Source organism: Centrocercus urophasianus, unplaced genomic scaffold (assembly GCF_019232065.1).
Source record: "Centrocercus urophasianus isolate 14NV4802_14NV808 unplaced genomic scaffold, USGS_Curo_1.0 seq_14, whole genome shotgun sequence".
Taxonomy (NCBI): domain Eukaryota; kingdom Metazoa; phylum Chordata; class Aves; order Galliformes; family Phasianidae; genus Centrocercus; species Centrocercus urophasianus.
The window spans coordinates 11,737,186-11,764,017 of NW_024884586.1; the positions used below are offsets into that span (position 1 = coordinate 11,737,186).

General features: G+C 39.8%; 1 protein-coding gene and 1 long non-coding RNA gene across 2 annotated transcripts; one reads left to right on the forward strand and one right to left on the reverse strand.

Moving 5' to 3' along the window:
* Window positions 1-1,043: 1,043 nt before the first annotated feature.
* On the reverse strand, window positions 1,044-3,836 carry LOC122158369. Its single transcript, XR_006168216.1, has 3 exons — window positions 3,619-3,836; window positions 3,082-3,193; window positions 1,044-1,199 (listed from the first exon to the last, which is right to left on the reverse strand). It is a non-coding gene; the product is annotated as an uncharacterized LOC122158369 (long non-coding RNA).
* A 203-nt stretch (window positions 3,837-4,039) lies between these two features.
* Window positions 4,040-26,814, forward strand: NAT10 (N-acetyltransferase 10). The gene is made up of 28 exons (XM_042814239.1): window positions 4,040-4,203; window positions 4,651-4,742; window positions 5,400-5,571; window positions 5,880-6,002; window positions 6,705-6,766; window positions 7,622-7,736; window positions 8,990-9,097; window positions 9,905-10,038; window positions 10,406-10,499; window positions 10,865-10,963; window positions 11,456-11,592; window positions 12,087-12,211; window positions 12,632-12,782; window positions 13,247-13,343; window positions 14,065-14,181; window positions 15,120-15,221; window positions 15,327-15,401; window positions 15,813-15,929; window positions 16,118-16,251; window positions 18,162-18,210; window positions 18,847-18,940; window positions 19,023-19,133; window positions 20,179-20,351; window positions 20,882-21,001; window positions 21,957-22,055; window positions 22,463-22,536; window positions 25,098-25,181; window positions 26,074-26,814. Exons 1-28 carry the CDS (start codon window positions 4,096-4,098, stop codon window positions 26,165-26,167), a joined length of 3,060 nt encoding a protein of 1,019 aa, XP_042670173.1. The 5' UTR covers window positions 4,040-4,095; the 3' UTR covers window positions 26,168-26,814.
* Window positions 26,815-26,832: the final 18 nt, after the last annotated feature.

Sequence of the window (26,832 nt, forward strand, 5' to 3'; positions counted from 1 at the left end):
TACTGAAAAATTGCCTCGAGTCACAGTATGGCACATAGATTCATTAACTGGTTTTCTGGCCTGTTCAGGGGGTCTGTCAGTCAACATTATGGTTGATTGTAAGGGTCCAGCTTGTTTTCTTTGCTTGGTCCACTGCAGTGCAAGTGTGGTGCTACACATTTTAAAGAACTGTATTGAGAGAGAGAGGAATTCAGAGCTTTCAAGTACCATCACTGCTTAGATTACTTCTAGATCTGAGTTGCACTCAGATCAAAAGCAATTTGAGATCACTTTCATTTGGGGAAAAAGAAATCTGTCTTCTGAACATGGAACAGTTACAAAATGATGGTAAGCAGGTGAAATAGGTAGCAGTTCTGGCCTGGTTCTGTTGTAGAGCCCTTTCTTTTGACACCAGGGGGCAAATATCGTACTTTTGAGCCTGTATATACATACATCAGTTGCTCTCATGGTGGTTTACTTGATTCTTCCCTGAATTAGTCTCTTTGGAGCATTACAGACAAGTAATGACTGCCTTCTGGCGTGTGCAGCTATTACGAGAGAAGTGTTTTTGTTCCCAGCTGGGACTTCATTATTTAGTAGCAAGGTTGTGATAACATACAACTTGTTTGAGAACCAGCTTTTAGCAATGCAGTGTGTCATAAAAGGATTCTTGAGTAAATCACGTGTGAGGTGGCGCCAGAGTTTTCCAGATGTTTCTACCTAATGTTGCTGTATCTGGGACATTTCAGACCTTTCTGCACATGTTGCATAACTTAAATCGTGAGCTGCTTGTCGTACCTAAGGCCAATCTTGTCCTACTTAGTTGTGTGTACTGGCTCTCTTCTAAAGAGTCCACCAATACAAATTTTGGATTTTGTTACAGTAAATCTATAATCCTAGGCTTAACTGCCATTTTTCTTTGCAGGGTATGGCAGTAAAGTATTGAAGTCTTATGATTAGACATCATCCAGAGTAGATGCAAGAATGATAGTGATGGCTGGATAATAGCTAATGGTGTATTCTGCTGGGACTTTGTAACTTTGAAAGAATTTCTTTACCTTGAAAGTCTTCTCCATACATCCCACATTCCTTATGTTTTAGGCAGATTATTTGATTGGGTTGGAGGTTATCTTCGTGTACGTTGTCACTATAGAATGGACAAGCTGTCCTTCTCTCCCCAAATGGCATTTGAATAATTAGATGTTGAAATGGCTTTAACCCTAGGCAAATATTCAAGGTGTGATAAATAATAGTGAGAAAGCAGTAACTTCCTGTGGTTAATTGCAGATAGGGCAAAAACTTTGTAATCCAGCAGAATAAGGTAAATGATCAGAAGGCTCTTGGCCCTCCTGGTCTTTATTCGAAGGTCTGGACGTAACCAAGCTAAGTAGCTGACTTTTTTACCATTTCTTTGCAAGAATAATTTGTTATGAATGCTTATCTGAGGTGCAGATGTTAAGTGTCAGTGGGCAAAATTGTGTGGTATTCTTCAGATTTCTTATCTCAAGTCTGCTGTAGATAGAAAGGGACACGAGGAAGCTGCTTGACATTAAATTCCATTAATAAGACTGTCGAAGTCACATCTTGAAAAATAAAGCTCTTCCTCTTGTCCGTGCAAAGCTCATTTTGCAACTAAAAGAACTGCCTCAGTCTTTCAGATCTGTGCTCCTATTTACAGTGTTCCATCTGCATTTAGTGTGGAACAAATGAAGGCATTTAATTATTTGTGCTGGCACCATCAGTTCTGCAGATAAGATGGGTAGTTAACTTTTACCTCTGGGTGACCTGAAAATCAGTGCTTTGTCTGAGAAGCAAGCAAAAAATTGTTCTAAAGAAGAAAATTTTCCTTTTGAACTTCAAAAGAGAATGGTTTTCTTTTTAAAACTTGAGCTTAAATATAGTTATCATCATCTTGTGGAAAATGCATTGCAAAACTGCAATAGTGTCCTTGTAATTATAAATTATAAAACTACTGTAGTTATTCCATCACAAGATCACAAGCTAAGTGGGCAATTAGTCTTGTACTACTGTCAGATTTCTTATGTTCAGTGGCAGAATTAAGTACAAGGAGTTTTTATATTAACTTTGGCAAAATTCCATCATTTAATGTGAGATGGGCATACTCCGTGCTCATGAAGAAAGGTAATGACTTAAGCTGCTTTTGTTTGGCCATTATGTTTTTTCAGAGGGAGAGGGAGAAGGTCCTTAAAACTCCATCTGCAACTACTTGCATTCCCTGGCAATAAATGTTTTTCATCCCAATCAGCACATCATCTAAGATGAAATAAGGATGATTAGCACGGCACCTGGCTGTTCCAGGATTGATATTGCATTCAAATCATCTCAAGTTAAAACTGAGGGATGTAACCTGAAGGGAAAGCTGTAAGTGGACTTTTAAAGAAACTTAATGTCTCTTCCTGTACCTGAAAGAAAGCCCTCACCCTCATCTACTTTTATGCAGCTTTAGAAGCAGCATCTTGGATTTCTGTCTCATAAACTGGATATGTTGAATTTCTAGTGTGCTATCAAAAAGCCTCTGATAAGAAATGAATTTTCTAAATGGTTTATCTATTAGAAGAAGTACTATCCTATTCATTTTCTTAGGCTTTCTGAATATGATGTAATTGTTATTTGTAATTCTGTAGGTCTAGCATTAATGGAAGGAAGGAAGGAAAATTGTTTCCCAAATTGACATCATAAAGTCAACTTGAGCAGTGTTTCAGAGAACTGTATTAGCAAAATGACATTGTGACTTGACAGTTGTGACTGAGTGAAATTGATCAGCGTTAGCCCTTAATGGGATCATGGGCTGCACCAAAAGTTACGTTTCTCCAGCCCCCATCTCCCCTGTTCCTTTATATTCATGAGATAATCAGGCAGGTGTAACTGGCTCAGTCCAACTATGATGTCCAGTTTCGGCTTTGTATAAATGTGCTCAGATACCTAATTAATGGATCAAGAGTTCAGCTGATTTTTTGTATCCATTACACTTGTACTAAATGAAAATATATTTCATATATATTTCATAATTTTTAAGGCTATTCCATTTTAGAACAAACTTTAGTAATGCATCTGCTGCACAAAATAAGTTCTCAGACTTACCTTCTCGTTAACCTGCAGGCTCTGGTTTTCCGATGGCCTTAAACATTCCTACAACTTCACAGTTCTTTACCTCTCCATTTAAAACAAATTGGCTCGTGGCGTATGTAAGCACCTGAAACATAAGTAGTTTCAATGTTTTATGTCCTTTTAAGCAAATATTCCACAGCTATCCCTCAGGAATTGACTTGCTGTGCTTCTGTTGTGTTGCTGATTTCGTTTGGGTACCTGGCTTCTCCTCAAGGTTTGTTCCACAGCCTTAAAGAGTTGAATTCAATAGTTTGAGTGCACGTGTTGCTGTTTTGAAACTTAAATATCTCAGCATCTGCCCAGCGGTACTAAGCGCGCTCCATTATGCTGTTACGCGCTTTTTAAACGCTTCCGAACTCGTTCTGGCTGTATGAAGAGCCAGCAATAGCCACACTGTGCAGGCAGCTCGCTCGGCTGACGCTGTAGCTGCAGTTTTACCCGACAGCTTGAGCGGTACTTTTATTGAGAAGCAAGGTAACTGACGTTTCTTAGGCTCTAATGGCTCATTACCGGACGATACCGTAGCACACAGCCTCGTTATTTTGCCGTGCACGCGCCCCGTCCCGCCGCCCGTTTCTCCGGCCGCAGGGCCGCCATGGCGGGGCGCTCGCTCGAGCAGTCAGACGTTGCAAGCGATGTTTATTTCGGGGAAAAAAAGAATTAAAACTTTTTCAAGCGCGCTTCAGCCCGTTTTTACATCCGGCTGCGCCATCGCTCGGGCACGCGTGGCGCAGCCTACGCGCTCTCCGAACCGCCGCCGTTCGGACCCGCGACCTCCCCTTCCGCCGAGCACGGTTGCCGCCCCGCGCTGAGGGAGCCGCGGCGCTCAGGCGCTGGCCAGGGCAGCCTCGCGCGGGGTCCTACTTGAGCGGCGGCGCGCGCGCCTTGCGCCGCGCGGTTCCCACGTGGGGTGCGTGGAGCGGAGCGCGGCCGGGAGCCGTCGGTAGCGGCTGGGAGGCGGGAAGGACCGAGCGCTCGGCCGGCGCCATGCAGCGCCGCAAGGTGGATAATCGAATCCGGGTGCTGATTGAGAACGGGGTGGCGGAGCGGCAGAGGGGCCTCTTCGTGGTGGTCGGCGACCGCGGCAAGGACCAGGTGAGCGCCTCGCGGCTGCGGTGCCGGGAAGGAGTGCTGGGATTCAACTTCACGACGCGTTTAAATACCCTTTCGTTTTGCCCGGCGTTGCTTGGTAGATACCGTGGCTGCAAACTTAAGGATAGGTCAGCGTGGAACGTTCATAGAGTCGTTTGAGTTGGAAGGGACCTTAAATGCCATCTGGCCCACCTCCCCTGCAGGGAGCGGGGACACCCGCGCTACGTCAGGTGCTCGCAGCCCGTTCCATCCTGGCCGTGGATGGCTCAGGGATAGCGTCCACCTCTCTGGGCAACCAGTGCCGGTGCCTCACCGCCCTTTTCTTCCATCCAGTCTTTTTATCTGAAACAGTTTGCCCCCATCTCGTCTCAGCAGACCCTGCTGAAAAATATATTGCTCCTTGTTAGTTTATGAGTGCGGTTGTGCATTGATGTTCCTGTGTCTTGGCAGGTGGTTATACTTCACCACATGTTGTCCAAGGCAACTGTCAAGGCCAGGCCCTCTGTCCTGTGGTGTTACAAAAAAGAGCTGGGCTTTAGCAGGTAAGGTGCCTTTTACATCTCGTGTTGCAGTAGATGTCTGAGCGCTCTCTGAAGGAAAAGCGTTGCGGCTGCTCTGCTCAGCATGGGCTGATTTGGTTGTCAGGAGAAACAAGTCTTATTTTAGCAGGAGATACAGGATGCTTGATTTTCCAGAGCTAAAATTCAGTTTCAGGAGTGTGGTTGGCATCAACGCTACGTACTTCTGCTTTCCTTCTGTAGCTCCAACACTAACCCTGTTGTCCTGGGCCTATTTCTCCCTCTGTTTTCTAATCTCAAATGGCCAAAACTTCAGTGCCTCAGTAGTATATACAGCCGGGTGCAGATTAGACGTTACTGTTGCTTTCATTTGAGAAAAGGTTTAAAATGTTAGTTCTTAGATTTACATGCATACTTGCAGTCTGGGCACAAAGCTGGGAAGGGTTACTTGAAACTACATGATTCCAACCAGATGATTTCTTCCAAAACCAGCTGGTTCTGGGTGGTTTCAACCACTTTGGGCCAAAGACATTTGGGAACATACCCTGAATACAGTATGTGTAATGCAAGACTTTTCCTTGGAGGCTGAGCTCTGAATTCCGTTTAGCCTTGAAATTAGGAATGAGTGCAGTCTTCTCAAACCCTTTCCTAAAAAAACTTACATGAAGTTTTGTTCTCCAGCCACCGGAAGAAGAGAATGAGGCAACTGCAGAAAAAGATTAAAAGTGGAACCTTGAACATAAAAGATGATGATCCTTTCGAACTGTTTATAGCAGCCACAAACATTCGCTACTGCTATTACAATGAAACTCATAAGATTCTTGGTAACACTTTTGGCATGTGTGTGCTTCAGGTAAAGAATTAAACTTTTTGCTTGAGGCATGTAGTGCTATTATTGGTGGCTTTGAGTTTAAAAGCTGCAGTAATTGTTTGTTGCTCCTGTTACTTAAGTTATGATGGCCTTACTTATCTTCTATGGGTTTTGTGGGGAGTGACATAGCCTTCCTGGGTAGAATTTTAATGGGAAGTTGGTTAATGCAAATGTTAGGCTAGAATTAAACTCAGATAAAGAATGTTTATAGTTTTTCTCTTCTTTTTAGTAGTTGCTATTGCACTTGTGAATTCTATGCAGCTTTGAAGGTTTTTTATTTTGCTTCCTAGGATTTTGAGGCCTTGACTCCAAACCTGCTAGCTAGAACTGTAGAAACAGTGGAAGGGGGTGGAATTGTAGTAATTCTCCTGAGAACAATGAACTCACTGAAGCAGCTCTATACAATGACCATGGTATGTTCAATGTAACGTGTCTGTTTTAGATGGGCAGCTACATTTGGTGATGCTAAGTGATTATTTTTTTTTTTGCTTTTGTTATGGGTCGTAGTCTTCCTTCCATTATTTTTGCTGCTCCTTCTTTCATTTATCGTGGAATGAGTCTTTTGTTCAGGTAGTTACACCAACCCTTGTTCTGCCAACAAGCTCAACTGTCTTCATTTCACAGTAGTTTTGGAAATTATTTGTGCTGTTTGCACACATGTCAAAGTGAAGGAAAAAAGTGTTTTCTGACTCAGTGCTAAGTGAGATTAGCTGCTTCATTCCTATGTATTTCTAAGGATAATTTTTTCACACTGAGTATACCTAACCTTGTAGCAGGGACAGCTTATAACGCCAGTAGGTGAATTAAAGCATTAAATTATTTTTACTTAGCATCCCTGTGCTGCTTTAAATGTTCTGTATGTAGTAGAAGTGGCCTTTTAATCAGACAAAAATATGTGAGACCACACTGAAAAGTCTTGGTGGGAGAAGTATGTTTTTAAAGCAATATTTGCAATATTTGATTGTCTCAGCAAACAAAGTCAGAATCCAGCCTGGGATGCAGTGTTGATGGAGAGTGTGATGTAGTGGGGAACAAATTGGATTGTCCCATGCGTAATAATCTTGTAAGTGTCACTGTTGGCGCTGCTCCTTCTCCAGACTGACTTTCTGTTTCAGGATGTACACTCTCGATACAGAACAGAGGCACACCAGGACGTGGTAGGACGGTTTAATGAAAGGTATGTTATTAGGCATTCAAAGCATGTCCAGGAAGGGTGTCTAGAGCAACACTGTATATTCATATTAGGAAAGTATCCTGTAAGTTTGCATGAGAATAAATAAAGCTTCTTTGCTGCTTCTGTGAAGTCTGTATGTACTATCCTGGAAATGAATGTTATATCTTGTTGGAGGAATTGTATACAAAATTTTAGCATTATATTACAAAGGATGTGTAAATGTGCCCAGATTTGTAAAATCTTCTGAGTTCTGCTCTTGAAATGCTGCACAGAAACATGTACACAGATGAAAGGAAATTCAGGTACTCACTGCTTACTGTATCTACTATAAAACATGGAACTGCTCACTGTAGAGTCTTCTCTGTGGCTTTAGAACTTTGTTTTAAACGCGATTCCTCTCCTTTTGTTCTATAAAGTTCTTACTGAGTGATTGAGCCCTTGCTCTAGCCATTGGCAAAATTTGTTCTTTTGCATGCAGGTGATATTTATGTGTTGTCAGAAATTAGAAGGATGAGTAAACCAGGCACTGACTGCAGTCTTTGCTGGTCAGCATTTGTCACAATTGTTGTCTTACACTTCTATGCAGCTACCTCCTGCTTAAATGCTGGAAATTACTTTCTAGTTCTCTCGGTGGATCATCATATGTTAGTGGTTTTCTTTGGAGGCCTGTGCCCCTGTAAGTGGATGCCTGTTCTGCATCTTTCCTGATAAAAGGCATGTGACCAGTTATGTGAACTTGTCTCAGCTTAGCTTTAAGCTGCTCTTGCTGTAAATACTTAGTACAGAGGTTTAATTAATCACCAAGATGCAATAGTGTTGCTAGTGCTTTTACTGAGTTGCCTTTGCTTGACTGCTCAGGTTCATTCTGTCTCTGGCCTCATGCAAGAATTGCATCGTGATTGATGATCAGCTGAATATCTTGCCCATCTCCAGTCACGTTGCAAACATCACACCCGTCCCACCACAGTCACAGGTCAGTAAGCAATGACAGACACTTTTCGTTGGGAGAAACCAGTCTGAGTTGAAAAGTGTTAAAGGTCTGAAAAAGAGGAAGGTTTCCTTTCATGCTGATTGATAGCAGATAATGGCTTTGTAGAGAGGATGAAAAATGTTCTGCAGAAAATATACCTCGTGTGAGTGAAGCACTGGGAAGATGTCTTTTTGTTCCTCTTCTTTTTTTTTCTTTCATTTCATCTGGTGAGTTGAAGCTTAACTGCTGTGGTTACTGTTTCAGAAGTGCATAGAGAGATTTTAAGCTGGTGAACAGTTAGGACGAGACAAATAAAAAGACTTCTCAAAGGCTGGAAGGTGGGAAAATTCTTTGGAAAGAAGCATATTAAAAGGCTGAGGATACCTGATAGCTCAAAGCTGTGGTACTTGTTTCAGTCTCTGAGTGAATTATGCATGCCAGATCTCAGAAAACATTCACTGAGTGCAAGCCAGACATGCAGCTTGTGCTGTATGCATTCCTTTATCACTTTCAGTTGCAGATGAGCAAAATGGAAATAAATTTAAACAGAAATCTGTAAGCTTTTGAACTGGTTTGTGTGGTCGAGGAAATACTATTGTTAATTCTACTGAAGACAGTAAAAACGTGAACAGCATTGATGCTAAAAAAAAAACCAACATGTCTTAACATTATAAAAACATTGACAGCAACAGAAATGCTCATCTCTTGGATGGATAGACAGATGTCTTTGGAATTTTCAGTGCCAATTAGGCAGAATCTTTCTACTTTAAATGGATTTCTTTTGTGTCCAAACTCATTGATTAGCTTTGAAAATATTTACATTGGTTAGAAAACTGACCAACTGCTGCTGCTTCCTTCTAAATTACAGTATGTACATCCCATATGACAGGCATAATGAGGATCATAATAACAGACTGAAAAATAGATTAAATTCTTCTGGAAAAATTGTCCGTGGTTTCTTCTTTCTGCCATTACCCAGTTACCATGTACTGAAAAATACTTTGCTTTTTTCTTCCAAGACTGGGAAAGCCGGGATACTTGTTGTGTAACCATTCTTCTGAAAATGCATTAAAATTGAAGTGTTAAATATCTGTCTATACACTTAAACTTTCCTGTCTCTAGATAATATATTCAACTTGTAGTGAAGCTTTCTTTCAGATATCTTTACCTGATGAAAGATATCCCAGGACATCACAAAAGTATAATTGTGCTGAGGTGTCCTACTAATCCTGTTACGGAAAATTCTGTGTTTATAGGAAGATAGTCTTCGGCCACAAGACTTGGAGCTGAAAGAGCTGAAGGAGAGCCTGCAGGATACACAACCTGTAGGAGTTCTGGTGGATGGCTGTAAAACCTTGGATCAGGTTGGTGTAATACTTAAATGCAAGATCCCGGGTGCTTGCCCAGTCGCTGTAGGAGCAGGTATTTGTGTCTCATCTTTCAAGTAATCAAATCTGAGAGCGTGAATGTTGATGGGAGTTGTCTTAGAGTGAAAGATTTCTTGAAAAATTGTTTGGACAGAATAGCTCAAAGTGATTTTCTTTATAAGGTTGGGAATAAGTGGAAGGGCTAGAATGGAGACAGGAAGCTGATCTGGACAAGTTAGCATTTAAAAAGTTGATGAACTTGTAACTCGGGGGTTTGAAATAAGCAGGAAATAAATGTTAACGGTCTGCACTGTGTTTTAGTGTACTCTCATAACTGCTTCCCTGACACTTTCTTTAGTCGCATTTGAGAATCACTGACCAGTGCACAGGAAAAGACCCCTTTGTAATTTCTTTCCTGTTTCACACTGAGAAGTTGCTGTTCAACACAGAGTTTCTGAGATTTATGCACTGCTTTGAAGTGTTTTCATAGTTGGCTTTTTCACTGTCCAGATCCGTTCATCTTCTTCCTCCCCTAGCAGTGTACCTCTTCCTGTCTTTCTGACTGTATTCTGTGCTCATTGGTATGGGAGTAGTAATTGAGCTGTGCTGATTGTTCATGTGTGTTTTAGCCTGACCGTGTTCAAGAGCTGGGTGAATCAAGCAGCTTCTTTCCTATTATTTGTCTCATCTTGTTTTTCTTCTCCTTCCTGTACTAAGCAAAATTCATGTGGCAAATCCATACGTAAAGCTGAAAACAACTTAGTCACAGTGAATTTTTGTTTCTTGTATTTTTCTGATCATCAGGCAAAAGCGGTTCTGAAATTTATTGAAGCCATTTCTGAGAAAACCCTGCGGAGCACTGTGGCATTAACAGCAGCCAGGGGACGTGGTAAATCTGCTGCTTTGGGACTGGCTATTGCTGGAGCGGTAGCTTTTGGGTGAGGAATGTCCCCCATGTCCCAAGTTTTATTTGCATCCGTTAATTTTTTTTTTTTAATTATGATAAGATTTTAATATATTTACAATTTCCAGCCCTACATCCTTCTCTTTTGTAGTTCTTGTATGTTTTAGTTGCTGCCTAAGCTGATACTCAAGTTTTTCTGTTTTATAGTAATCAGAAATCCTCAGTCTTGAAAAGTCAATCACAAGGTAAAAAGTGAGATAAGTATATAAAGGAATCTGCTGTTATTAAGTTGGAAAGGTACCTGGTTATTAAGTAAAATCAACCCCTCATATTAAAATAAATCCTTTGTGCGTAAATTTGGTAGAAAAGGAGTTAAATTCTTGTTTTATTTTTCTCTGCAGTTACTCCAACATTTTTGTCACATCGCCAAGTCCTGATAACCTTCACACTCTCTTTGAGTTCATATTTAAAGGCTTTGATGCACTGCAGTATCAGGTAAGGAGGGCAGGCCGTTTTGCAACGCTTTCGCAGCGTTCCTGTTTAGGAGTACTTTGCATCTCATCTCCAACGTTTGCTGTGTGTATTAGCTATCAGCTTTTGCCCTACCAGCCTGTTTAATAATGCTCTGTGAAAGCAAATCATAGTATGAGTACGTTTACCTCTGTATTTATAAGTTGGGGAATTTGGTTCCTTTCTGCTTGAAAATAGTTTTTAACAGGTAAATCTTCTCAGTACAAGATTTCTCAATAGTAATCTGAAATATCAGGGCACATGTAGCAAATGCGTTTTGATGGTGATGGCAAACTGTATTTTTCTAAGCTCTTGGACTGTTCATGCGGTTTTACAATGTTTTCTTTTAGGAGCACCTGGACTATGAGATCATTCAGTCTTTAAACCCGGAATTTAACAAAGCAGTTGTCAGAGTGAATGTATTCAAGGAGCACAGACAGACTATTCAGGTAGCTGGCTTTCTTTGCACACTGACCTTTCTATTTTTTTATTCATGACTGTTTGTTTTATGTAACATGTAACTATTGTGGATAATTTTGCTTTGAGGCAGACCCTCAATCTGGTGTGTGACTTGCACAAAATATTTTAGATCGTTCTGTGGATAACTTGTAGATTACAGAGCCTCCCTGGTAGTTGCTTCTGCGTTCCTTCTTGAAACAGAAGTGAAAAAAGGTGAAACAAATAGTGAAGGAAGAGCATATGTTTCTAGTTACTAGATTTTCTTTATTTTTGTGATCTATGCAGATAAATGCTTTTGAAAATGTTTAAAACAATATGTGTGATGGTGCCTTTGTTAGGATAACACGAACCCTTTCCCATGGGTTCTCTTCATTCATGAGGAACAGGGATAACAAAAGATTGTCAGATCTCAAGCTTTGCCATCTCTGATATTTCCCTATATCCCAGAGCTGTTGTTGATGGTGTCCTCTCATTCCTTGCAGTACATACACCCTGCTGATTCTGTGAAACTGGGTCAGGCTGAACTTGTGGTAATTGATGAAGCTGCTGCCATTCCTCTCCCCCTGGTGAAAAAACTGCTAGGCCCTTACCTTGTTTTCATGGCTTCGACAATCAATGGGTAAGACTTGAGCATCTCCAGTCTACTTGGGAAAGCAGTTCTGTGACTGCTAATTGACTATTTCTTGTCTACTGTGTTTCTTTTTATAATATGCATTATCATAATTTGGTCTTGCTGATTTTTGATCATATGGAACTGCTCTTCAGAATGACAGAGTCAGTACCAGCACTTGCTTCTTTCCTTTTGGTTCCACTGCAAATTCATTGAGTATTTGTCTTACACCTCTTCTGTTCTGCTAAGAAGAGCATATGAATGAGATTCTGCAATCTGTTAGGAGAGCAGTGAGAACTTTTATCTGGTATGATGAGATTAAAAATTGACAGGGTAGGCTGCTCTGTCCTATATGTGCAACAACAACAAAACACAGCAATTCTCGCAGATGGCTGGAGCCACTAAAGGCCTCAGAATGGCACATACATCTGTGTTGGAGCTTCCTCATGGCTCAGGATTGCCATTTGGTCATTTGCTACAGACTTTTGTCTTCTGTTTTGCAGGTATGAGGGTACTGGTCGATCGCTGTCTTTGAAGCTTATTCAGCAGCTCCGGCAACAGAGTGCACAAGCCCAAGTCACCATGACAGCAGAGAACAAATCTACAGCTACAGCCAAACTTGCCTCAGGTACTCCATTGATTTCTGGACTACACTGTGTATCCCTGTTGTCTGGTGTTGCTGCCCAACAACCGCTGAAGGTGTCCCATGTGTCCATGTACTGTGCAGCTGTAGGAAGGTAGAGGTATGGGGAAATGAGGAAGCTCTTCTCATATCTTTTTTTTTCCTCATGATTTTCATATGTCAAGGCATTTAGGGGATCAAAGCTATGCAAGCAATGATCATTGTACCTTCCTCCTGATGTTACATGAAGAAGCAGACTGTGAAGGCTCCAGTTGGAGCAGTTACTTTTCAAGTGCTTTCTCTACTGTTCAGATTTGGGTGTGTTTCTAATCTCCTGGGAGCCCTTCAGAGGGTGCTGATCCTATTGAACTCTTTGCTGGCTGTAACTTCCAGTACTGGAGGTTTTTCTCTGAAATTTCTTTGCAGCTCGTACATTGCATGAGGTCTCCCTCCATGAGTCAATCAGATATGCACCTGGTGATCCAGTTGAAAAATGGCTGAATGATCTGCTGTGCTTGGACTGTCTCAGCATCACCAGAATTATCTCCGGCTGCCCGCTGCCTGAGGCTTGTGACCTGTATCCTTACTCAAGTGATGTGCTCTGGTAAAATATCTTGCTTTTGGGTGATGCGGGCTTTCTCAAGCTTATGTGTTGTGAATTCTCAAGCTGATGTGATAACCTCAGAGCATGATCTTTTGGCAGAAGACCATGCTTCTGGAGTTGAGCTCTTATCACTACCTGATACGATGCCTGTGTTACCAGGACATTACTAAACTTCATTTTTATTGCAGTGACTAAGGAAGGGCTGAGCAGAAGGAAATCCTGGTTAGAGTTACACAGTGCAAAGCTTTACAGATTGAGGGAGTGAAAGTTACGAACAATACCCAGTCGTTAATTCACTCTTGTAGATAGAGCTGTAGATTCCTAATTGCTTAAGCCAGCACATAGCCTGAGGCTGAGTAGAAAATATAACTTAAACCAACAAGGAGAATTTTTTTCCCCATTTTCCAGGGAGTTTAATTCCTTAACCCTGTGTTTAGATATTATGTAAATAGAGACACACTCTTTTGTTACCACAGAGCATCAGAAGTTTTTCTGCAGCGACTGATGGCCCTTTATGTGGCTTCACACTACAAGGTAAAGGTCATGCCACTTCTGTCAAAATTTCAGCTAGGAATTTTGTGGAGGGAGTACTGCTTGTTTCAGGAAGTCTAATTGAATTGGTGTTATTGAGAATTTCTGTTCAGCTTCAGTTGTTTTTTGTTGTATACATACCTGTATTCTCGTGAGAAGGAGAATCTTTAGCCTTACCTGAATACACTGGAATTACAGGTATCTGAAATATTTTTGTCTTGAGAAATTCGGGAGGCTAAATTCCAGGTGAGCCTACAAGCTTGTTGGTATCAGTGATGAACACTCTTCTGCAATTCTCTTCTCAGTATCTTAGTAGCATCAAGTTAAGCAAAAGAGCAGTATTGCTGTACTATTGACAAAAGTAATAATTCATCTCTTGAGTTTCAAGACCGTGGGTGACTGGTGAAGTTAGGAAATGTTGAAGTACTGAGTGCTAAAAATCTGACCCATGAAATAAATTTATTTCAGGTTCCATAGACTAAGAAATACGTAGATATATAAAAATAGAAAGCTCAGCTTAGTATATGAGAACACGAGTTTTCAATTTAGCAAAAGAGATGTTGTTTGGTAGCATAACAACCACAAGCTGCCCTGTTAGGAGATTCATCCATCAATATTCTAGTTCCAATTTTCTTAATAGCCCGAAATTCAGACAGCGGAGGACTGTTCAGAGCTCTTCTCGTGGAATAATATTTGAGCTTACTCATCCATATTTACCTTCTAGAACTCTCCCAATGACCTCCAGATGCTATCTGATGCACCTGCCCATCATCTTTTTTGTCTGTTGCCTCCTGTTCCACCTACACAGAATTCGTTACCAGAAGTACTTGCTGTTGTTCAGGTGAGAGGGCATCCTGTATCTATGAAGTGAACTGTTCAGTAACTGAAGCAGGGATAATACACTGTGAAGCAGCAGTGTACTATCCAGGAGTAGAAGGTAGCTTCAGGCTGTGTTTTCAAGTAGCACAACAGTGTATTAAGGCTGTTTGGGTTTGTTTGGTTTTTTGTTTGTTTTTTTTTTTTTTTTTTTGCTTGCTTTTGTTAACACTAATTGCTGCGTAAGTATGTTGTGATGCTGATCCTTTCAATTCCAGACTTTAAAATAATTTTGTGCTGAGAAGCTTTCTGAGAAGCTCAGCTGCTGGTTCAATAAGTTATCATCCTGCTGTTTCGAATTCCTACCAAAGACTGCTGATTCACTGGTTTATTATGCTTCTTTTGTGTGTCTGGCATTCCTTTTACTTGCAGTAAAAACACAAAACTACAAATGCATCAGATACAGATGCTCAGAGTTGTGGAAATATTTGTCCGAGTATCTGACGGTATGCTTCCTTCCTTCCTTGAGAACACAGATTCTTAATTATTAGTGTTCAGTGCAGCTAGTTAAATTGGCTGTATTTTAAAAGAAAAAGAAAGCCCATTTACAGAAGTACATGATACTTCAAGAGAAATATTGGGAGACAAGATCTAATGTTTGCTGCTGGCAGACTACGGAAAATACGTAGAGCACATCCTATGCTTTAATCTCTTTTGGCTTCTTTTGTGCCATACTGTCCTGCCTGCTCACTGCTGTGCTTTTTGAGACAGTGCTTTTAGGGACAGAGCCTGTTCGTTGGCACATATCTGTTAGCTCATTATGTTGCAGGTGAGGCATCAGGTGACACGTCAGTTCTGCATAGTGCACTCAGCAGCTGAGGATAGATTTTGATATGTTCTGGTGGAATGAGTGCGGGAGAAAAACTTTTTCTCCATTCATGGCCTTTTTACCTTTTCTGGCAGGTGTGCATGGAGGGAGAGATCTCTCGCCAATCTATCATGAACAGCCTTTCTAGGGGAAAGAAAGCCTCTGGTGATCTTATTCCCTGGACCATTTCAGAGCAGGTAAATAATTTTGGCTGTGTATTCACACCAGTGATATCTTGCAGCGCTATTGCTTGTTTCCAAAGTATCCTGAGTAACTCAAGTTGACTTTTGTCTCTTATGCAGTTCCAAGATCCAGACTTTGGGGCCCTGTCTGGCGGGCGCGTTGTTCGCATTGCGGTTCATCCAGATTATCAGGGGGTAAAGTATTGTGAAACCCAGTTATTGTCAATAGTCAGCAGAGGCACTAGCAGCCAGGCAGACCAGAGCTTTGTCTGACCCAGTGTGCAGTGTAGATGCAGTGACGCTTATTGTGAGAGTACCAAATGTTCACACTGGTGTTTGGTATTTTCAGAACGCCAGAGATATGCAATGGCAATTACTGTGCTGTCCTGAGCTCCTGACTGGGCTCTTGTTGTGATTTTGGTCATCCATCAGGTTCTGTGGTATTTTTCCAGTGGAGTTCCCATGTAGCAATCAAAATACATTTTTGCACTGGCTGAATAATTTTTAAACTTATGATTGCTAATGGATTTGTAAGGGGGAAATGTTGTCCTGCTTTAGAAAACAGATCTGTCTTTTTGCTTACAGTGTATTTTTCCTACTTCACAGATGGGCTATGGCAGCAGAGCTCTGAATTTACTGGAGATGTACTATGAAGGCAAATTCCCATGTTTGGAAGAAAAACCAACCCAAAAGCCAAAAGAAATTGCAACTGTAAGCAGTGAGGTACGGAACTCAGTACATTTATCACATTTCCCCTTGTGCTAAATTATCTACTTCTCACTGTAAATCTCATTATTGATTTATCTAAGTAAATACAGAATATTCCTATATATTCCTTGTACAGAATAAAGGATTTAATTTGTAGACTGCCCTAAGCAATGCTGCTAACTCATTTCCACTTTCTCTTTCAGACTGTTAGTTTGTTAGAAGAAGTTGTGACACCTCGGAAAGACTTGCCACCTTTACTTCTCAAACTGAGTGAGAGACCAGCTGAGAGTCTAGACTACCTTGGGGTATCATATGGCCTAACACCAAGATTACTTAAGTAAGATCTTGTTCTGTTTACCAGTTACACCCAGTGTAAAAGCATAGCTATATAAATAATAGAATATCTATAATTTGTGAATAGTATAAATATAGATGTAAATATTTTACCTCTCAGGCATTCACTTCTTTTCTCCATGCTTCCATTGATTTCAAAATCTGGGCAGCTCCAAGCCTTGTACTCCTGCAGGACCTTTTCTTGTGCAGTGCAGCTGAATCTAATCACTTAGCACATCCTTCAGAGTAGTTTTCCCTCAAACTCATTGTGAAGGAAAACCCTTTCTCTTCTCGATCAGCTCTGTGACCCTTCTGAACAGTTAATTACCTTTAACTGCTTGTTTTTTCTAAGCTAGAACAGTAAGAAAAACCTGTAATAAGAAGGGATGAGTTAAATACTCTTGTGACCTCTAGAAACAAGAGCTGCTGCTAACTTCAAAGTTACTTGTTTATTTACATTTCCTAATGTAAATACATTTCAACAGAAATTGCTGCTGTTTCTCATTTTTCTCACCAAGGAGGAACGGAGTTACTGCAGCAATAAATAATTTAATTTTTTCTAAATAATTAATAATAATTTTTCTGAAGTTTGCCCTCCATGTTATAGTTTTATATAAGAACTTTTATAATAAATTGTAACTTAAAAAAATATTATGCAATTCTGTAACATATTTACATTTCTGAGACTCTGTATGAAAAGTTGTGAATCCATAGTTTGGGAGACAGTTTCAAAACTACGTGAAATTTTTTCTGTTACTAACCTAACAGCAAAGCAGTAATTTACCACCTGAAACTTTGGATCTGAACCACAGAACCAAAGTTTCTGCGCTGGCCTGTCCACTTTTACAGAGGAGCATCTCACAAAAAATGTGATTGAGTCCAACAGAAGACCCAAGGAGGCGGGTTTGTGACTGACCCAGTCAGAGTGATGTTAGACAGATGTGTGTGATTCAGCATTTCAGATACAGAGACTGTAGCTTGCTTTGTTCTGTGATAAGCATGCTGCAAAGTTCGTAGCGAAATGTGAGGGTGAATTATTTAGTGGAATGGAGCATCCAAACTGAATAGTTCTGAAAAAGGCTTCATCTCTGTAAATTATAAAGCAAATGGTTCATCACTATTGAACAATTCTTTTCAGGACAGAAGGAAGGATAAAGTGTTCACTGTTCTGAATTGTTTTTCTGTTAGATTTGGTGGGAATAGATAAAGAGGAATAGTATCATAGAGTTGCTGGGGTGTTCATGTAGGGCTTGCTACTGAAATTTGCAACACCCTGCATGGCTGATGAGTAGTCATCCTTTAGCCTGTGGAGGTGGATTGCCAGTGACAGTTGTTCTGGGGCCTGACTTCTTTCTTTTGTCTGAGACAACATATGTTTCATCTCAGCAGGACCTTCACACTAGTATTCCTTTTCCTGGGCAAAATGAAATTAGTATCAGTTCACAGCCAAGATGCAGGAGAGGAGGATGGAAAGGGAATCTCAGGTCTGTCTGGGGCTCTCTCTGGTCCGTAAGTGATTACTGAAGAAGAGTGGAGTCTCTGAAGTGAACTATAAATCCTTCACACTTTCCCGGGATATCCCTAAGGATTCTGTGGTGTTTTTGATTTGCCTGTTTTAATAGAGGTCCTGGAAGCATGCTGAATACAAGAGTTCTTCTTATCTGTTAGCTTTTGAAATTTCATTCATTTTCTGAGGCAGTGATGATCATTTTTAACTGCTCTGGTTAGAATTTCAATCAGTTAGATTGCTGTTGGTATTTTCTGTCAGTGTTAATTTTTATTATTTGGTAGAGTAGTGCCTACCTTTCAACAGTTGCTCTTGTATAATAGATAAATTTTATTTAACCACAAGTATTATTGCAGGATCAACAGCTCCATATTTCTCAGTGTGCTTTCTGTTGTCATTTTCCCTAGGTTTTGGAAACGTGCTGGATTTGTGCCAGTTTATCTAAGGCAGACACCAGTAAGTAGCATACTGTTTTTGAATGAAATCCAGCCCTGTTAAAATCACTGGGCATATTTCCATTGGTTTCTGTGAGATCTGATTTGGGCAAAAACGTTTTCTGAGACTACATTTGGAGTTTGTTTTATATTCATTTTTGTTCTTTTGGCCTAATAGTTCACTAGTGGAATCAAGTATTAGGGTTGTGAATGTGGAATTCTAAGTAATTTACACTTAAAGAAATAGAGCAAGGGTGCAGCTGGTCAGGATTATTATTATTGTAGCCATAGGTAAAATATGCAAGTTGTCCCTGAACTGCCTGCCATCATTTTTCTAGGTATTTACCAAAAGTAGCTGTAGTGATTATTGTACTTCTGGAGAAAATAATTTGTTTGTCTCATCACTGTATTTTGCTTTAGTTTTTTTTTTTGGCTCTTGAGCTGTACAGTGGGTTTGCAACATTAGTTGAATATATCTCAAGAAGCCAAAATCCCTCAGCATGGGGATTTACCAAATTGTAGAAGTTCATCGTTTCGTGGTGGTCATCAGTAGCAGTGGATCTAAGAGTTGTTGATTTAGAAGACCTTTGCCTTCTGCAGTTTAGCATAGAATGCAAACAGTTGATGCTGATGATGGGAAATGCATCTTCATTATTAGAATGATCTGACTGGTGAGCATTCGTGCATCATGATGAAGATGCTGAATGAAGAGGATGTTGAGCAGGAACCTTGGCTTACTGCCTTCTGGAAAGGTAACAACTAATACTAACAAAAATGTTTGGAATATTTATTCTGGAGGTTCATGGGAGTAATTTATTTTTTCATCTTGTATAGATTTTAGGAGGCGGTTTCTTTCTCTACTTTCCTACCAGTTCAGCACATTCTCTCCCTCACTTGCATTGAATATCCTACAGAACAAAAATATCAAACAGCAGTCGCAGCCCCGTGAGTACCCACACTCTGTATTTATCTAGATTGCAGTTTAAAGTCTTTGTATAGATTTGTCAGGCTCTCAAATACATGCGTAATATGAAGTCTTGTGTGAAGTGCTGTGAATTGCTCTGAGTTAGTTCCTATGTTTTGTTCCTATCATCTAAAAAAATGCTTGCATTTTTGAGTAAAAACTATCAGAACGTTTTCTGTCAATTGAAAATAGGTGGTGTTTCTGTGCTGCTCTTCTTTTTTTTTGCTGTACTTTTTTTTTTTTTTTTTTTAAATCAAAGATTTAAGTGCTCCAAAACTAGAGGGACCTTGAGTGTAGCAGCTAAAGGCATGAGAAAACACAATGAAAACAAAAAAATGAATACTGAAGCCTGCTGAAGTTGAAATGGAAGCCTTGAGTAGCAAGTGTCAATAGGTAGAGCATGTTATCATCAGAAATTTGGAAATGGGATTTTCTAAGAGAGAGGCTTTAGTCCATCTGCACGGTTGTGGGGTTCAGTGCAATACCTGCTGGGGAAAACACGTAAACAACGTAATAAAAAGGGCAAATAAGACAATTCTAATTTTAAGCCTCGTGGCTTAAAAGTCCTCCTTAAAAGCAAGTTGCTATTTTCTTTGTAAGTCTAAGAGAGTCCTCTTAAGACAACTTGGTGATCTGCCTCTTGTGGATTTTAAGTATCTGTCTTGTTGAAAAAGGTTTGGTTGTCGCTACAAGGAAACAAAGTTTGTTATCAGCAAAACCAATATAAAGCAGGGAAAGACTGAGCAAACTGTTTTTCTCAGTCAGTTCTTGCTGCTTTTAGTTTCTCTGGCATGTTTGACTTGATTAATTGATCTGTTTTGAAATTTGCAATGCTCTTGAATAAGCAAGCCAGTTTGAATAGCAGTGTTATTCCTAGTGTCTTGCCTTCTGAAGTATATTGGGAAGTGAATGTATGGGGTAGCAGTTGGACTTCAATCAATGATGTGAAAAAGGAATTTGTTAAATACTGAGATCCTGGACAGCTATGAAGAACAGTCTTGATGCTGATGTCTCTTTATTGTTCAGCCATCAGCCGTGCTGAATTAGAATCTGCTTTCATCCCATATGACCTGAAGAGATTAGAGATGTACTCTCGCAACATGGTGGACTATCATCTCATCATGGACATGGTACCTACCATTGCCAGGATGTTTTTTCTCAACCAGTTGGGTGATATCTCTCTCTCTGCAGCACAGTCGGTATGTTTCACTATGAGAACTGCCATGTTTTTCTCTTTGCACTTTCCTGCTGTCTCCTAATTTTGGAGTGGTTTCCCATTTCACGTCATTTTTAAAAAGACTTTGTTTTAGGTGATTGCTGCTTCTGTGATTCTTTCCATGATTTCTCCTGCTTATAGTATTATTCTACTTTTAGTTTTTGCCTTGAATAAAATCTGTAGAGGATCGTATTCTGTTGTATGTTCAGTGAAGTATTCCATTCGTTTGTAACACTGTGTGAACTATGGCTGAAAAAAGCCTCAAAGTCTTGTTTCTTGAGCCTGTGCCTCAGGAAAGGTGTAGTCATCTGTATTAAGTATGGAACAATGCTTGCTGACTACAGAATGATTTAGAGGTGTGCTGCTGCATCTGAGCAAAGCTTCAGCATGTGCCAGAGAAGCCTTGTATTATCTGAGTAGAGCGAGGACTTGGTAAAATGCAGGGAGTTAAAGGATACTGTTGATATGCTAGTATTTACTCTAAAAGCCTCTGTAACTGAAATATTTCTTCAGGCCCTTCTTCTAGGGATTGGCCTACAGCATAAATCTCTAGAGCAACTGGAAAAGGAGGTGGAACTGCCTAGCAGCCAGCTGATGGGTCTCTTCAACAGAATCATCCGCAAAGTAGTCCAGGTAATTGCATCTTGACAAGCTTTGTCTTGGTAGTATCAGGCCAAAGAGTAATTCCAACACCGAGTGTGATGCCAGTAGAATGCTGAATTAGAATTGTGTATTTTTAATATGGCCACAAAAAATGACCGTGAATTTTGTGAGAAGGGAAAATGCTAGTGGAAGTATTTATATCATTGATCTGTACTTTGTTTTCCCAAGTGAGAGTGCTTGTTATGTTTTTAAATATTGAAATGCTCTTAACAAAATGCTGAGCATACAGCCTGTGAAGCCAGCTGAACTTGAGCCATTTGTTCCTGGTGGTTCACAGCTTTGGTGGCATCACAACAAAAAAACAAACGTGAGACTTTCCCAATATCATTTAGAGATGGACTTGAACTCCAGTGAAATCACTGTAGAAATGTTGGGTCTGGTTTTCTTTTTCCCTGGTGTTTGTGATGACGTGAGAACCATGATGAGTTGCTAAATGGCAAGAGAGAAAAATTGCCAACTGCTTGCTGTTGCTTGCTCAGCCTAGGGCCTTTAGTTCTCAAGGAACGGTAGCAAAGCTTCTGCAGTCTAACACATTGCTTATTGGAGAGGTGATTTGCTCAGCATAATGAAAGTAACATACAAGAAAACTAATATACAACTTTTAGTTACAAATCCTAATCAAATAATGGTGTGTTAATAAAGAGTATTGTTAACTGTCAGCTTTCTGAGCTTATGTGAGTGACAGTGTTAGCTGTTTTTTTTTATACTTTTTAATAAAAGCTATTATGTATTTTTTTTCTTTAGGTAGCAACCTTGAGCTTCTTATTTTAGTATGACAGAATGTATGCATCAGAAATAATTGCCTGAAATATCTGCACAGTTAGAAGAGTTTCTGCTTTGGGGACAACCAGCATTTCTTATTTATTTTAAAGCAGCAATGTAGAAGAAACAGTGTTTTACATGTGTGGGCTTACTTCATTTTCAGTTGTTCAACACCGTCCAGGAAAAGGCTGTGGAAGAACAGATGGTAGCAACAAAGGACATTGTAATGGAGCCAACGATTAAATCTTTAAATGATGATTTGGTAATGATGAATTTTCTTCCTAGCACATACATAAACACTTCTCATGGTGCTCTCTCAAGCATAGAAACTTGTAATCTAAATTTTCTTGGATTAGAACTATTCCATGTCATGTCTGCACTTTTTGGAAGTTAAACCAGCCAGCTTTACATTACATTCTTAGTCATGCTTTGCTAATCAGCCATATGGATTTTTATAGAACGTACAAAGATGTTTTTGGAGTTACGTATCACAACTATATGTATAGCCATTAAATAAAAATGAAATTTCATAAAAGATAAAAACTGCAGGATCATATGTATTTGTTTTATGAGATGTTCTTCTCTTTGTATGGGAAAGGAGTTTTACTTGTATTGCATGGTTACTGTTGCACTTAACACTTAGTGCATCTTTATTGTATCCTTTTGTAGGAAGAAGCTGCAAAGGAGTTCCAAGAAAAACACAAGCAAGAAGTGGGGAAGCTGAAGGAAATGGACCTCACACAGTAAGAATTTATCTGTATGAGTCTCAACTCCAGTTTTTCCCTGCTGGTTATTTGAATGCTTGGTTACCAGCTCTGGCACAGCATGCACAAGGCTGTAGTTGCAATGATTGCAAACTGTCTACAAATAAGAAAAAGCAATGAGCATCTTTCAACACTGTCCACGTTGGATAAGTATATGCCTCTATTCTGATGAAAACTTTGGGTATTTTGTCCTGATAGCCAGTAATTGTTTTCATCAGCTCTCTTAACAGTTGCTTTGTTTCACACTCACAACATAATTTGCAGTAGAAGGTAAATTCAGTAGCAGTTTATTTGTTCAGCGTCATTCACCTACATAACTCAGTACATTAATTGTTTTCCTGAAAAATGTGTCATGGGCATTAATTTTACTTTTTGCCAAGCGTGAAGTTACCGATTTCCTTTTTTCCTATTGATATTTTGAACAAAAAGCAGGAGGTGGTAAGTTTGCATACAACAGCGGATCAGCAGTGAGGTGTGTCTGTGGAACTGTAGAACTGAATTATGAAAGGTGGAGCTGGCTCATCATAATACTACTGCACATAGGAGATGTGGAAATGCTGGTTCAGTTCCCCTCTGGCATGAGCTTGAGAGCTTCTGTTCTCCTTTGTCTCTTTCAATGGTGAATTATGTTACTCTGGCAAGAACTCTTACTATATATCCATAGGGGGCTCTTGGTCCTGGCTGTGTAGAGAATGCGTATTATATGTATATAACTTACGTAGTTCTATAATGGGGAGTAATAAAATAAGCTTCCTGAGTGTGGACTCCTTATAATTTGATAGTTTTCTGTACTTCTAGATATAGTCATTAGTTTCCTCAAACCTGGATATGTGGGTCATGTTGTGCCGTGGCCGGCTCTTCTGTGTGCAGCTGTCTTCATCTCAAGTAAAAATAGTAGCTGACTAATTTTAGTATTCTAGTATTTAAAAAAAAAAAGCAAAAAAAAACAAAACAAAAAAAAAACCACACAAAACCACCCCAGAGCTGACAGAAAAGAACAACCAACAAGAGCTTTCTTCACTCACGGCAGTGTGCATGGACTTGTATACTTGTAGCTGTTGTAAAGCTGTACAGTTTTTACAATACTGAGTTGCTTGCTGAACTTCCTTGAAATGTCAGCAGATGTCACTCTTTCTGAACCAACAGGAATGACACCTGCCACTTGGATTGTCTCCTTCTCTCTCTTTTTTGTCTCATAAATTCACTGCTCTCTACTGCTATTGCAAAAGAAAAAAAAATCTATTTTGGCTCTAGATTAATCAAGGTTAGATATGAGGAAATTTTTTTTTTTTTTTGAATTTTTGGTTTTCTTGTTTGAGGATAAGACAAAAATGGGTGTGATTTGAAATGATTTGTAAGTCAGTCATAATAGAAAAATAAAATAATCACTGCTTTTTAATAGAAGTTTTAATTTCGTTTTTTATATCTGATAGTATGACATGCCTGTTTGTCATTTTGGACCATGTTCCCTTTTTCTTCATCCAGAAAAAGATTTCTGTTTGTTTCTCTGAGGAAAGAGGTACAAAAACCTATTTTGAACACTTTTGAATACAGGTTATAGAAAGCGAACAAAAAAGTCAGAGCTGTTTGGTTTGGCTCTGTCCAGTGTTGTTCAGCCTTGTATGAGCAAAGCATAGTCTAATCCTATCTCTGAGAACTTGAGATGGAGAGTAACTACTGAATTTTTTTTTTGTCTATTTAAATTCATACGTTATTTCCAGGGTATTTGAACAAGGGGCATTTCTATCTGACTAGCAGTTGTTGTCTGAATGTCTGTTTGTAGAAGAAACCTGCAGGTCTTCAGTTTTCCCCAGATTCATGCAGGGAAGAGTACCATTCAAACTTACTGCTAGTCTAAGAGCAGCTGGTAATTTCACTGACTTTCAATTATGTGACTTTCCTTTTTGCAACCTCTTCCTTTAGTACCAATCATCCTTCTTGGTTTGGGGGGAAGAAAATAATAATTAAAAATAAAAAAAAATGAAGACCTCAATCCTTTAAAAATAAATCTGTATAGTGAATATATTTTTGACTATGGTTGTCAGTCTTAAAGTTGTAGTGTTTGAAGGCCTATATTCTAAGAAAGCTACTGAGCAAAGGAGAAGTATATACCACTGCTGTGGAAAGCATTAGCACCATAGCTCTGTTTTTTTGGTTGTTTTGTTTGTTTTGCTTTTGTAAATGATACACTGTTCAGAATTCTACTTTTGTGGTAGAGACTTCCATAGAACAGTTTTGTGATGTGTACAGTACTGGCTTCTCAGAGAAAGAGCTTTGTCTGCCACTGGTGAGCTTTGGATGAGCGCTAGTATTGGTTGCTATTAAGCTGTGGACTAGTTTGTTTGCTGACCTAGTTGTGACAAGCTTTTGTATCCCTTTGCCAGTCTGGTTTTGTATGTATTTCCAAATACTGATTTGGTTGGGTGCGATGCCCTGGCTTTGTTTGAAGAGTACGTGTGTGACAGTAGAATTGCCTTTTTGTCCTATTCTACTTAAACCTGAAAATTTTACTTGGATTTTCTTTTACCTTTTTCACTTAGATATATTATCCGGGGTGATGATGAAGAATGGAATGAGGTGCTGAGCAAAGCAGGACAGAACGCCTCCATCGTCAGTGTGAAAAGGTTAGGAAAGTTGCAATACTGTGGAGAGGTCTCTCTTGTCTTTCCTGCTGGCTTTAGTGCAATAAACAGCACTCGTTCCACATCCTTGTCCTGTTGCTGCGGGAGCCTCTGAGATTCCCATTGGAGAAAATGGGAAGTTGGTGGAGGATTCTTTCAAATTTGAGCCTGCAAGATGCTGAGTCTGCCTTTCTGCAGTTTCTTCCTTTTAGTCCATCTTCTTTTACCTTGCGCAGGATGGAGGCTTTCTTCACTTGGGGATTTACAGTTGAGACTTGCCTGTTCCCCGTGATTGTTTTCCCTTTCCATGGTGACTGACAACTTAAGTAATTATGTGGTCTTCCTTCTATTTTACCTTTTGTGTATTCATATTCTTTTCATGAATGCTGGGAGCTCTGAATATCTAGAAGCCTTACAGAAGCACGGGAGTCTTGTCAGTACCTATAAAGACTGGAGCTCTGTCGTATTTGATCTAGTCAGAATGGAGTGCAGCAGTAAAATTGTGTACTTACATCTACAACTGTTAGTGATAACTATTTTTTTCTTCAGTTACTCTAACTTCCAGATGCCCTATGTGAATAGCCTTTAGGAAACAGAACTTACAGCCTTGAAAAGCAATGACAAAATGTAGCTAAAAATAAAGATCTCTTACGGGATTAAAGTCAGGCTAAAGATTTTGTAGTGTCTAGAGGTTTTATATTGTACTCCTGTTCATGCTTTCTGTAAAAGACTCTAAGTGACCCATGAAATTGGAATTATTTCCTTCCAACCACCTTCTTTGGGTTGGCCCAGAAGTCTTGAGGCAAACATTTCTGTGTAGACTCCTCAAAAGAATTTTGCATCTCGGTGGGCATCCAGCATAGTTTTTAACAGATATTTTGTTCCTGTTTCCCAGTGAGAAGAAAAGAAAACTAGAAATGGTAAGAGGACACAAGCAGCAGAAGAAGTTTAAGAAGACTAAAGATATAAAGCAGAAGCGGAAGAAATGACTCTAAAATGAAATCAGTGAACTTGAAATAATGAGTGACGGGTCTGTACCATTCTCCTTTCAAACCAAAAGACTTTCTTGAGGAGCAGGAGGGTAAATGCTGAAGAGAAGGAAAAGCTTATGAGGCATTTTAAAAGTGTATTAAGGGAAGTGCAGTGACACTGCCAGGAGACTGTCTGTGGAGATGTTTTATGAAGTGTGACTGCAAAGCTTGCATGAGGCACTCTGCAGAACACTGGGATATTAGGAGGGTGCCTTAGCAGCTACAGTTTCCATTCAGACTGACAGATCAATCTTTAAACTTTCCTGCTTCTTAATGGTTGATGTCTATTAAAAAAAGTTTGGATAACAAAGCATAGAAATGCATTATCCTTTGGTACGTGACTGCGTTGTAGCATTGCTGTACAGCTGGATTTATTCAGATACTGGTTCAGTAGTAAAACTGTTCTTTTATAGCTGTGGGGAGATGCCAGTGTGGGGGACACACTTTTCATTTTGGGGCTGGCTACTCTGAGCCCTAACCCCATTGTCAGTGAGGTGGTCCCTGCTCAAAAAGTTTCATAATACTTCTGTTTTGGAACACTGTGTTTAGTTTCTATGTACTGTGCTCCTCAAACAGCTGTAATAAAAGGCTCTTCTACATTCACACTTGCTTAGAAGGTCTCA